Source organism: Falco punctatus, assembly GCF_963210335.1.
Source record: "Falco punctatus genome assembly, chromosome: 11".
NCBI classification, from domain to species: domain Eukaryota; kingdom Metazoa; phylum Chordata; class Aves; order Falconiformes; family Falconidae; genus Falco; species Falco punctatus.
The window spans coordinates 30,443,999-30,457,601 of NC_137591.1; the positions used below are offsets into that span (position 1 = coordinate 30,443,999).

The 13,603-nt window shown below is 40.2% G+C and overlaps 2 protein-coding genes across 7 annotated transcripts in view; both read right to left on the minus strand.

Moving 5' to 3' along the window:
* Positions 1–12,608, minus strand: part of GPR52 (G protein-coupled receptor 52) — a 57,102-nt gene extending 44,494 nt beyond the window's left edge. Inside the window, exons 1-2 of one of the 2 annotated variants that reach the window (XM_080407600.1) lie at positions 9,765–12,608; positions 1–9,536 (exon numbers count right to left, since the gene is read on the minus strand). The exon at positions 1–9,536 is cut by the window's left edge and continues 44,494 nt beyond it. In XM_080407600.1, the coding sequence (XP_080263726.1) occupies positions 6,773–7,858 (1,086 nt within the window). In that variant the 5' untranslated portion in view covers positions 7,859–9,536; positions 9,765–12,608 and the 3' untranslated portion in view covers positions 1–6,772. The other variant, XR_013931288.1, reaches the window with a different exon arrangement.
* Positions 1–13,603, minus strand: part of RABGAP1L (RAB GTPase activating protein 1 like) — a 254,528-nt gene that overhangs the window by 158,020 nt on the left and 82,905 nt on the right. The gene's annotated exons all lie outside the window — the stretch shown is intronic.

Sequence of the window (13,603 nt, forward strand, 5' to 3'; positions counted from 1 at the left end):
GAACAGGAAAGTATACATATTCCAAAGCGACACAAGTGTTTTGTATTTAGCAATCCCCATTTAAGCACACATGTGAACACCAAGATAGAGTAACAGAATGGCATTAAGGTAAACCACTGAAATAAGTAAAAAAAGTGTCACTTGCTCTCAGCATTTGGCCCTCCAAAGCCACAACCCCACCTGGGCTCATCTGATGTAATAATTTCTGTAATACAACAGATAAGAAGCAGTCCATCTGAGGAAGAGTCAGCTCTTCTGCCTCAATACACAGGTCCTGTATTTGCTTCCTCACCACAAAACAGCTAATGAGAACCTGTATGCTATTATCACTTAATAAACGCCAAAAACCTGTGGGTTCAGCAAGTGTCTTTCATAGGTCAGAACAAATTTGCCTGATCATGGAAAGAATCATTTGTCCATTTACAAATCCAAATTTAGATGTCACACAAGTAGAACTTTTAAATAATACATGCACAAGCATAAATAACACTAGAGAGATCATGAAAGGACTAGAAACTCTAACCTGGTACAAGTATTTGAAGACTTCCCTACCCAAAGCGTACAAAATTCAAAGCGGTACATGTGCCACAAGTAACATACTTAGTTCTTTCCCAAGAACGCTCCATTGTACTTTCCCTAACCACTACTCGGTTTCTCATTTAAATATTTCATAAAATTTAATTCTTCCATGATAAAACAATTTGTGCTTATTCAAATATCTTATAGAAGGGGAAAAACAAAGACAACAAGCATTACCTACTTCATTTAAAGAAAATAAAGAAACAAAAGGCAGTGCTGTCAGGATGCAGAAATGCCCTCCCATGATTAACACTGTCATCTCACGAGCTTCCCCTTCTCAAAATCTTGGTGTTTTGTCACCTCTTCTAATACTGCTGGTTGCCAAATTTAGATTGAGGAGCTTTGAGGCAGAGACGAATACCCCATATAAAAAGTGAAACTCTTTTCCCCGGTAATCATTCTACTTACAAAGTTTCACTTTGATCCGAATCACCTTTTCTTTGTTCAGACGACTCATGCGGTGATTAAAACGAAAGCCTTCAGCATTGCTGTCGCATTCTTCTCAAGAGGGTTAAGTTTGACCGCAGTCAGCATAAGACTGATAAAATCCCAAAGAACTCCAGGCACTTTTACTGCCCGAAATTGGTTTTCCTAGCCTCCTGTCAGCGCAGCTGAAAGCACTAAGGTTTCCTTATACTCATCCTACCTTTCACAGTACTTGGACAAAGGAAAAGTCCACAGAAATTATGGATGTTAAAGCGAGGGGTTTTTTAGTATTTTCCCGAGGCTGCGCTGGGGCACAGAGCCATTAACAGCTTCTTCTCCATTCACATACTGTTCCTTTAGCACTTAAAGCTCATGGACCTCTGAGGATTTTCATAATACCAGATTGAGAAAGGAGTATTTTCATTTAAGAATGACTAGAAAAATCTGTGAGTAGGAAACTACTCTTAAATATCCTTCCAAATCGCTTTCACCCCACTAATCTGCAATAATTTGTTAACAACTAAAAATGCTTAATGACTGCAGAGATCTATGTATAAATTCAGTATATGCTTAAAAAAAATTTAAGTATGTCTATGTTAAAAAGGCGGAGGGTGGGTCAGCAGAAATCAGATTTTACCTGAACTTTGTATTTGGTTTAGCAAAAAAACCCGTAACCTTTGGAAAATACTACCTTTAAGCAACGTTCCAGGCAATGCTGCAAATACCAGGAAAACACTACCTCAGTGATGGTTTTCTAGAAAGGCCCAAAAATTAATCGGCATCAAGTTAACAAAATGTTTGGTTTTGCTATTCAAATGATATACGTAAAAAATGTTTAATCAAAAAAAACCCAACAAAATAAATCTAGCTCAGCTGTTTAGAAGAACAATGCACCACTCCATCCATAAAACAGCCTAAAGAGAGACAGCAGTAACAGGGGGCAGGGATGAAGTCCAAGGCATAAAGTTATCCTTTTGGTGACAGTGACAATAAAACTGAAAGGTCTGCAAATCAGCTGATCCTGGAGGATGGCTGGGGAGGCCACTGCCACCTTCACTGACATTCTTCCCCCCCCAGCACTGCTGGCCTTCCCAACCTTTGGCACTGCTCCTGGCAAAGCCAGCGCCAGGACCAGCATGTTGCCAGGCACGTGGCAAACGAGCTTGAGGTCTGATAAAGCAACATTCCCACCACAAGCAGCAGCTTGGGTTGAGAGACACAGATCCTCAGCATTCAAACACCAACATTAAAAAACAAGCAAACAAAAATCTTACAAATTGATATATTTGTTTGGCTACAACTGCAGTATGGAAAGATAAAAGAGATTCCTGTTGAGAACCAGCTGTGAGATGGTCTTACAACTGATGTGTTTCCCATCAACTCGATATCCTGTTGCAACTATCTTTTGTTTATAGTCTAACTTAATTTTCCATACACAATATAATATAGCTAATGAAATAACTAATCATTACATTGATACATTTTTCTCAATCCTCAATTTCTAATATTGACTGGTAAGTTATTTTACCTTAAAATGGTCATGTTATTAGTTTTGCTGAGTGTGAAAACTAAGCGTGCTTATGGATATTCGGTCATCAAACACTAATTAAAAATAATCATAAAAACAATATAAAGGCTATTTTTAAAAAGTCCTCATTAACTCTATCTATGAAAGGTGGCTCAATAAAGCAAAACACTGCAAACTTTTCAGTAGAGGAAGCACAAAGATTCTGCACAAAAACAAACCTAGCTTGATACCTCACGCTTTACCAAGTACAATTACAAAACAGATTCTTAAGCAGAAACAGGGCAGGTGGTGGGGGGGAATATCTTACTATTAGACAATAAGTAAACTTTACAAAGACAGCATTGTACTTTTCATTACTACAGTTTTCCTTCCCTTTAAAGAACAGTTATGTTAAGGAGAAATTCACAGAAAATAAGGAAGCACACAGAATTTGGTTATGAAAAAATTACTTTCCTGGTAGTGCTTTTGCTGCCATTACACAGGTTTTTTTACTTTTTCCTTAGGCTGAAGACATGAGGTTCCAAAAACAATAAGGCAATCAACCTTGACATAGCCTCTGTTACAGTACAAGCGCAAGTATTCAAAAGAAATGTAATGGCACAACATAACCTACCAGGCAAAGGAGCTCTTTATATATAGTTGGTGTTGTTTTGCTAACCTATTAGGCATATCTCTTCACTTTATGCTTTTTATTTAATATTTAGCATAATCTTATCACTACCTTTTTTTTTTTTTTAAGAACCTAAAGTTTTAGCAACTCCTTCAACATATCTGTATATGGAGAGATTTTATTATTAACTGTATTATCAACAATGATTTTTTCACGTTGATTTCTTTAGTTAGTGTCTGGTCACCTACTTACAAGGTATTTCATAAATCATAAAGATCTTTAGACACATGAAAATGGGATATGTAGTCCAGATGCCAGCTTTAAAAGTCTCATTCGTTAATCAGATTTTCATACAAGAACACGAGACTTTATGTAATGACAGAATGAAAATCAGAAATGACATACTGGGTGACTGGAATTTCTATTGGAAATTTTAATCCATTAAACATTCAGTCATAATTTTGGAAGAGAATTTAGCACCAGCTGGAATCCTCAGACAGCATCAGTAAAACAATAACAAACCTCCCTGAAACAAAATTTTAAATCACGAGTTTAGAAAACACTTTCAAAAAAATATGAAACACTCTTACTAAATTTAAAAATTCATGTGACTGACCACCAGGTCAGATCCTGTCGTCTGGGAAACAGCAAGAAGAAATGCAGTATTTAACTCTGCTGAGGATGTTTAATTTGACAGATTCCAGGACAGCAGGAGACACAGATTTACAGAGAATAGGCTGAAATGGGACTTTACAGGAACTGAAATTCAGGGTCCAGACAAGCAAATTAGCATTCTTGCACCAACAATGCTAAGCCAATGCTTAAGAAACAAAACAAAAAACAAAACAAAAAAAAAAAGGACAAAGAACCTAGGATATGATGGCAGGGTATTGGATTTCTACTATGTTCTCTCCCTCCAACGACAGCCTGAGGAAAAGGGAAATCTTCAGTTCTGCCTGACAACTCCACAAGCTCAACACAATGGTAGAGAGAAACATATTGCTAACTCTGCCCTTTAGGGCAAGAAGCCAGTGGGCTGGCGAGTAAACTTTGTGCTGCAGCCTCTGAAGCGAAGCTCTCCTTCTGACCTACCGTGTGCAGGCAATAAAGCTTCAAGGTGCTGGACATCAGCTCCGTTTGCTGAGGTTATATAAGCAAGGTTCGACTAAGGCACTACCAATACAAATGAGTTAGCCTGTGTAATTCCACGTATTTGTAATTACAGTACCATACTAACAATGCATCTACTGCCTCCAGGCTGTGTTTAATAAAACATTAGTTCAACTTCAAGCATCTTCTAGAATTCAAATTCACAAATTCAAGAATTTTCTTGAATTTCAGGAGGTCCCATAGAAACTTGTTAGCAGGAATGCCAACAAAACCCAGAAGCAGTGAGCAGCCAGCTCTGGAGCACAGATATAAAACTACTTCATTGGTATGAAACCAGCCCTGTGAGTTGGGAGAAATGAGATAGTTCATTGCTCCTTGTCTAAGTCTTGCACGCTGAGGACCTACTAAGCAGGAAACAATGACAAAATAGTGACAAAACGAAATGAATCCAAGTCATGTCTGTAAGAAGAGACGGCGTTACACAACCTTATAGAGCAGCAGTCAGCCGAAAAGAGCCTTCTGAAATAAACAGCAACTTTTCAAAAGAAGGCAGCAGCCACATTCCTGTAGACATGGAGCATTACAAGATACGTGCAAAGAATACTGCTCAGTTTTCTGTATCTATCGGGGCTAATTGTCAGCAACAGCTCAGCTTAGCTAGAGGAATGTTTCAAGTCATATTTCAACCTGCTTTAAAGACTGTACAGTGCTAGAAACCAGTATATAAACGTTTAAGATGGCCAGTAAGCAGCTTTGAGGTTTGGATTTTAAATCGTTCGTTCTTGAGTCCTAACCCAAAAGAACTTTCACAGAGAACAGAGCATAACATCAGGGAACTAACGCCAAAGTTGGTTTTGATATACATAATACTACTTTATTCCATTGTTTTAACTTTCTTACAAGTTTAAAAAACGTACAGGGGTTCAGAACCACCTCAACAGAACAAAGAATACATAATTAAAGGAGATCTATAGTCAAACCACAAGTGTCCAAGCGTGGTTAGCTTCCGTTACAAAAAGTAATCGGCATGATCTTTACATATGCATTTTGGTGAAAGAAGGACTAATAGTGCAGTGTTACAAGGCACCAATAACCAATATATTGGGCCTTTTTTAAAAGCCAATAACCATCTAAGAAACTTACATTTGGTTCAAAATAGTAATTTAAATATTTTATTGATTGGCATGCATCTGAACCCCTGGCAATTTACTACATAAACCTAATGTGCACCCTTGCAAAATAAAAAAAATATTTCATCAGTGGACCTGAAAAACAGTTCAGTACAAAAGGAAATACTGAAGCTCTTTGCCTGCATTTAATACTAAACTGTCTTGCTCACCTCCTCCAAGAACACTTGTCTAACAAACAGCACAGGAGTATTTCTCTTAAAGCAAGTGTAATTTTTTTAATCCTGTAGCGTTGACCTATTCCATGTGCTATTAAAATATTAGGCACAGACCACGATTTACGTTTTCTCTAAAAAAAAATACAGTTATGTGCAAGCTAGGTTCACACAACAGGTTGACAGCTACAACAGTAAGCTATTTAGACCTCCCAAAGATAAGGGTTGGTTAGTTTTAATTTTCTAAGCAGTGAGGCACACTGCTGTGCGCGATTATCATATTTGCATTAGGATTATCTGTGTAGCCAATAAAGAAAAAGCTTCAGTACACCCTAAAGGACACTACATCGATACTGTGTGCTAATTTAACAGGATCAAGAGAATGAGAGAGTGAAGAAGTCATTGTACGTGGGCAGCTGCAGTCACTCAGCCATCCAGGAAGGGCTATTGCTTTCTGCAGGAAGAACGGTGTGAAACTCAGTTTACCTCGTAGGTGCTCTCAGACTAAACCACTTGGACATGATGGGATCTAGGGATGCATAGCATGGAAAAAAAAAGGGGAAATGAGAGGCAGAGCTCCCATGAAAGTTGTACCAAAATGTGCTGTTTTATCCAAAAGCGTCATGCCCAGTGTAGGTTTTATGCATTGCAAATTGTTTGTACAACTGAAAATTGTACAAGATGTGAGCAGAGACAGAGCTGACTGTTAATCTGCAATATCTACTATAGTCCTCAGGTATATAATTTACGGATAGCCACTTACTTTGTTGTTGATTGTTTCCTCTTAAATATATTTAAATTCAGAAGGCTACAGTATATTCCGACACAAAGATAGTAAGACAACTTTTCTACAAGGGGAAAAATGTAAGGTAGTAACTAACTTATTTATTTTATGAGGAACCACCTCTGATGTGGTAGTTATTTCATGCCCTTTGGAAGATTTTTAGTTCTGACTTTCTTCAGCGTCTCTGTTGAATTGCTCTCCTCACAATTTCACAAGAGCTATATTCAAGTTCAGTGACCCCTCTTACAGCAGCCTTTGCCTTTTCCACAATCACTTTTAAACTCACTCTAACATCATAGCAAGCTATTCAGGTAAACATTTCTCTTCTGGCAAGCTTCCAGATACAGCAAATACTATCGAAACTCCGCGTTTGATTACGTGAGCCAGTTTTCTTTAAATGGAGCAGGAATTAGCCCGTTTTCTCGGTTTAGGGTCCCGTACATCCCTGTCTTTTAAACACATACAAGATGAACATATTGTCTCTGACAGTCTCCGCAGACCCAGCCTGAAAACACTGTTGGAGAGGCTATATATCACACAGTTGCAGAAACTATTGCTTATAGCAAGCCATGTCGTTAAGAAGGAAAGTGCTGGGTTTTCCAGCACCCTAGAGCTCTCCAGCAGAAAGTATATGATATAAGGGAGCCACAGCATGTAGAACACACTGGTTATCCGAAACAAAACCATGGCATAGCGGCGATCAGGGCTGTGCCCAGTCTCCCCAGCAGCATCCACTTCGTGGCTAGGAAATCGAGCTCTCCGATCATTTATCTCTTTGGTGTGCTGCCGGCAAATTTTAAAGATGTGGAAATACGTGAAACATATGACAAAGGCAGCAGGAGCGTATAGTAAGCACACGATAAAGCCAGTAAAATAGGCATTAGTTAGCCAGGAGGTAGCACACCATTCAAAAATATCTCCATGGTAACCAGGTTTTCCCCAACCAAAAAAGGAAGGCAAGAAGATCAGACAAGAGTATATCCAGATCAAGATGATGCAGATTCTCAAGCGACAAGGTGTGACCAGTTGATTATAGGAGAGAGGCTTTGTTATAGCGAGATAGCGATCCACACTGATGCAAGCAAGACATGCCATAGATACGCTTTTTAGCACAGAGATGATATATCCAAAAACTTGACAAGTCAAGGACTCGTGGACACCTGTCGAGTAGTGGAGCAGTGACAAAGTAGGAACCAAGCAGCTAACTCCAACAAAAAGATCAGCATAGGCCATGGTCTGAATAAAATAGCTGGTGGTATAATGATGCAGAAGTGGAGCACAGTGAAAAACAAATATCACAGTTAAGTTACCCGCAATAATTAAAAATGTTAGCAAGACAATAACAACTGTCTCAAGGATACAGATGTCAACTGCATTGTAGTGACCAAATCCAAGAGGGCAGGAGAGATGCTCAGATACGTTCATAACACTACTGCTCATATTCAGAGTCCTCCATTCAATCCATCGGGACTGGTTCATGTTTTGTGATTAGGGAACACTGCAATCTGAGCCTTAGTGAGCAGATGACCTGCTTAACAGCAGCTAAACTCTGCTTCAGCGTCTCACGAGCTCTCTTTGTAGACACTGCCAGTGCTTACATTTGAGAGGATTACAGTCCCATAGCTGTTGATGCCGCCTCAGCATCAGTGCATCACCTCTGGCACACCTTAGCTTTAAGGAAAGAAAGAAAGAAAAAAAAAAAAAAAAAAAAAAAAAAAACAAAAGCCAGAAAGAGAAAGGCCACTGATCAGCTCCTCCAGTGCTCTCGACCAATCTTTAGCAAACACAAGGCACTTCTAAAACAAACAGATACTGTGAAATAACGGAAATAAAAACTGACAAAAGAGACACATTCATTTCCCCGGGACGTAGGGGGGGGAATCTCTGACTGCTTATTTTCCTGAGAAAGTCATTTACTTTGGATGATAACGGGGTGAGGGGGAGGAAGGGAAGGAGGAACCTCCATACAGCTCAGGTTTCCTGGACCAGCAGCAGTTACTGGAGATAATCTTTTTAATGTCTCAATTTAAATCACAGACTGACGGGAGAGTAAAGGAGAAAGTTCATCATCTAATACTGTCTTTTCTGGCTCCACGCAGGAGATGGTACTCCGTCTTATCCATGCTATTCATTGGAAAGGTAAGGAAAACATTTTTGTCAAGGTTAATTCCAATAGACTCACCACTGTTTGGGTATGAATAATGAATTTTATTTGGAGGGAGACGGGTGGGGGACAAGGCAGATTTGTCCTCTGACTCCCAAGAAAGAAAATACATCTCACGTACAATGAGGAAGATTGTGTCTATTCATTTAAAAATGAAAATAATTTAAGAATAGAATTTGGAGACTTATGTCAATATTCACAATTCCTTCAAGCAGTTATAGTCCATTACAATTATTAATGCCAGAAGCATAACTCAAGGTCCCCACAGACAAAATAAATTCTCTTGAATTTAATTTCAGCAATGGTAATTTAAAATAACCATCTTTGGAAACTCTGCCATATCTGCTACAGTGGATTGGTACCCAGGAGTTCACAGGTATATCCATGATATTGCTCACCTCTGTAGCAACACCTGAATCATTTCACAAACCCCCATACAACGAGAACAGAAACTTCCATCTGCATTCTGCTGTGAAGCTAACGAAATGCTGATTTGACTAGAAAAGCTGCCATTGTTTACTAATCCATTATTCTGTTATTCAGCTTCATCTTCTTAGTGTTGTAGGGTTTCTATATTTATTAGATGATTGGCATAATAAAGACCTGCTTTAAAAAAAAAAAACTGTTCTTCTAATTGCAGGACATTACCTTGTTCATTTCATTCACAGTTACGGAGAAAGCAAACGCTAAAAGCAAGCATCTCCTCTGTTCAGTTTTAAGGAAATACTTCTTTAGTTCAGGAATCATTAGGCAGGCAATTAATTGTATACAATCTTGTTTTTTGAAAGGCCCCTAAAAATGTTAAAACCATCTTTAATCCTAGAGTTCCTGAGACTAGAAGACTGGCAGTGAAAATTAATGAATCCACATGAAATGATCTCCAAGGTCATTCAGATATTAATGCTGGCATTTGCTTTAAGTCTCTTTAAAGTACCAGAATCTCTCTGATGTTTTTGATAGTCCTTGCTGTGTCTTCAGGAAGAATTTCAGATACTAGGAAAGAAAAATTTTCAATTCAGTTGCAGCAGTTTGAGGGAAAGCATTCTTTTTGGAGTTAATTTCCTGTTGTGCATCGCCACGCTGTACAGAAAGTCCTTCTGATTTTATAACATCCCAGAATATTTCCGGCTATTCATTCCCTTCGTCTATAAGCAACAGAGCACGTATATAATTAGTACTTTCTCTAATTCTTTGTTAAAGCAATATAGCAATTTTTCTCACCTACACGCATCCTTATCAGCCGCTTTGACGAACTGCTTGACAGGGGAGTCCTAGTTACTGTGGTGCGGCTGGAGCGTCTGTCGCTATTCCTTCTCTCCTTCCCCCTGGAATGATTCTTGCACCTGAGTCCGCCGCCGCTGCTCCTCCTCCTCCTCCTCCCGCCCGCCCCCACCGCCCCCCCCCCCCCCCCCCGCCGCCGGGCGCTGCAGCCGAGCCGGGCGCTGGAAAGGTGACAGCCGGCCCCGGCCCCGGCGCGCAGCCAATGGCCGCGCCGCGCCGCTGTCACTAGGTAACGGCGCGCGGCCCGGCCCGGCCCGGCGGCGGCCCCCGCAGAGCGGCGGGGGCTCGGCCCCGCTCCGCTCGGCCCCGTCGCCGCCCGCCGGGCAGGTGCTCGCCCCGGCAGCCCCGGTGCGGGTCACACCGCGCCAGCATGCCGAGGGCGTGCGGCCCCGGCCCGGCCAACTCGTCCTTCAGAGCGAGCGATCATTTCATCTATAGGTGGAAATACAGCATTTCAGAAACCGCCATCACCGTCTACCTAAAAATGTTCTGCAAAAGTTACTCTCGGGTTACCGATTTTGCACGCAGCTTTTATACGGTGCCTGCAAATGTTGAGCTGGGTAAAATACTTGCTACAGTCTAACACACGTTTGTCTTGTCTTACTTGAACGACAAAATCACAGTCCCCTAAAAATTAATTATTTTTATACTTCAGGCAGATTATTTTAAAACTCGTCTGCAAGCGGTTTCAACACTGTGCCAGTTTTTAATTGCCTCAACCGGCTGCAAACATGGGTTTAAATACAAATACTTGTGAATAACACATTCTTCCCCACAGCACAGACTTTTTAACCCAATTAACTAATCTCGCTATCCACGCAAATGGATGCTGCTACTCCAAACTTCTGTTTACTTCATGCTGCCTAGAAATAAAAACCAGCAACAGAAGTACAATCATCAAAGTTATCGTACACAGACACTCCATACGTCCTCTGACACAGAAACAACAAATTTAGATACCAACATACCAACCATGAAACAGTATTTTGGGCTATAGATCAGGAAGAGACGCATGTCAAGAACGGGATCGAAAGCTTTAACAAACTAAGTCATTAGAAACTACAGTCATATAAATTCTTTTAGTTCCGAGGCAAACCACAGGCAAAATTTTAATAAGCTGCTCCCGGGTTAACATCTTGTATTTCGAGTATAGCCTGGAGCAAATATTCAAGACTGAATGACAAGTCTGTAGAAACGTGAAGCAAGAGAAAATGCAGCAGTGGAAAAGTGGTTTTCAATAACGGCGTGTGATCATTCCAAATTCTTCCATTGAAAGATTTTTAAAAAAAAAGAAAAAACCAACAAAAATTAAAATCACTCCGATACCTCAGAACTGTAAATGGCTGCAACAACAGATTTAATGACTAAATTTAGTCCCTGAGCACAGCTTTAAGCCATAGCTCTCCATACCACAGGCAGAACAATAGGAAGCAATTTTTATTCCTCCTCTTCCCACTCCTCCTGTGGGGGAGGAGGAGGAGAACAAACAACGGTGTGCACAGGCATGGCAGCAACCAGTACTTCTTTCTCCCTCTCTGCCCTCACCTGTTTTGGGGTTGGCACCGGAGACATAAAGGGCCAAAATGTCTTAAAATGGACGTTAGAAAGCCTGACTGACATGTTGAGAGAAGCAAAGGTAAAGCCTAAAATGAAGTGGACCGCAGTAACTACGTGCTCGGTGCATCCTGCTCAATACGGATTTACATACTGGTAACTACTAAAGTTTCCAAATGTTACAGCGACCGTTGAGTCACCCTGCTCACAGGTCGGATCCAGCCGACGTACAAAACCCCAGTGCCTGTTACTGTGTGCACAGAACACCGAACTCTGATAGCAAGCGCTCATGTCAGCCAAATATTTCAGGTCTTGCAGGAGAAACCCGGATACTGCTAAGCAGGTACGAGACAACAGAAAAATCAATGGCAACCTCTGCTGGTTGGTTTTCAATGCAGGTAAAATGCTTCCCTTTCATCAATTGTAACTAAAGGGACAAAGTAATTCAAAAGTGAGGAAGTATCATTTCATTAAAAAAAAAAAAAAAAAGTCACACTGCAAGCTGCCAGTGGCTTTATCACCTCAGTTATTCCCAGAGCCCAACTCCTGGTGGCATTTTCTAAGCAGCAGCAGTGCAAACTGGAACTGACTGCCTGCGCTAACTTGTACTATGGTTTACGTATATTTGGAGACAAGTGAAAATTAAAGCAGAAGTCAGCTAGTCCTGACAAAACGATGCAATTACAGACAGCCTTTTACAAGAGGCAGCAACACTGAAAAGCTGTATGGAAAAAGTTTTCTAGGTGTACATTGGAGACACAGTAGGGACTCTGGCATGGTTTTAAACAAAATGTGCTTCAGGATTATTTTTTTTTTATTGGCATGTAAAGGAAAGGAAGTGAGAATGAGTAAACAGTTATATTGGAAGAATTTAATGGCTGTCATCAAGGCAGTATTTTACATGGTACAGAAATTCTGCAGCTGGTTACGTCCAGCAGAAGGACTGTGCTGTTCTTTAAGCTGAAAAGAAGGAGCAATTCCACACCTTCTTTATAAATTACATCAGCTAGAAACAACAAAAGTTACCATCCAAACTAGAAGACTCACACCATCTGATCCTGCTGAAAACAGAGGAGATGTGGTAGGAGCTCGAGCTTTGTGTACAAGAAGAAAGCCTGTTAAAGCAGTGGTGATGTGTGTGATCCTGTAAGGAAACGAGGTAAAGCTTCTCCGACAGAAAAAGTCCATACAGAGGTAGATTTAGAAGCTTCAAGCAAGGAAACAATCTATTACTCACTTCTATTCAGAAGGGAAGAGCAATATTTGTCTTCTAAATCTTTTTTTGTAAAGCAACAGGACTGATAGAAGCAATTCCTGCAACACACAAAGCAGCATCTCAGTCGCACCACTCATTTCTAGTTTGAAGTCTTTCAGGACTCTCTTTGTTAAAATATTGAATGGTCAGCTGGATTAAATGGACAACAATGATTTCTGTAAAATCTTTTAAAAAGATATTGATTAGAGCAGGGAGATGCAGCTGAGAGTACAGGATGAGGAACATAACAGATATTTACTTAGATGCAGACCTGAATTACAATGTTGATATACATACCAGCTCCTTATCTTCTTTTCTTCTGCCTGACTCCCCACCACCCCACCCCCTTTTTTTTGAAGTATTATTTTGTTTTATCCACTTTCTCCTCAGTCTATAGAACAAAGGTGTTTCTTCAGTTTGCTTTATTTTTATCTTAACTACCTTTGGCATTTACTTGTCCACCACCTCATATGAACACCCTGATTTTGTTTCTAATGCCTCCAGAAAAATTCTGTTCTATAAAGCTTGCAGCTTGTAGTGCAGTTTAAAGAGACGGAGTAATAAGAAAAATCAGTAGTTGCCTTAATTTTGTGTTTGTGTGTACATGGTTGGGTTTTTTTTACATCAGACCGGTGTTTGAAGTTACTCTCTGAAGTCATACTGGTGCTATATTTAAGGCAGAAATCAGTTTTATTTGTTATTTGGAATATAAAGCCTCTTCCCAAAATCCACCCACTAAAGCTGTCTATTTTCAGAACTGCCATGAAAAGCTCTAGCTTACACAGAATACACAGAAATATTTACCTGAGTACAGGCATATAATATCAGATATAAGAGGTATACACAGATATGTATAATACTCTCCCCCCCCCCCCCCTTTGAAACAATCTTCAACTTCTTAAACACTTCATGTTGGAAGGCACCTCTGGATATCAGCTGGTCCCAACACCCCGCTCAAAACAGGGCCAAC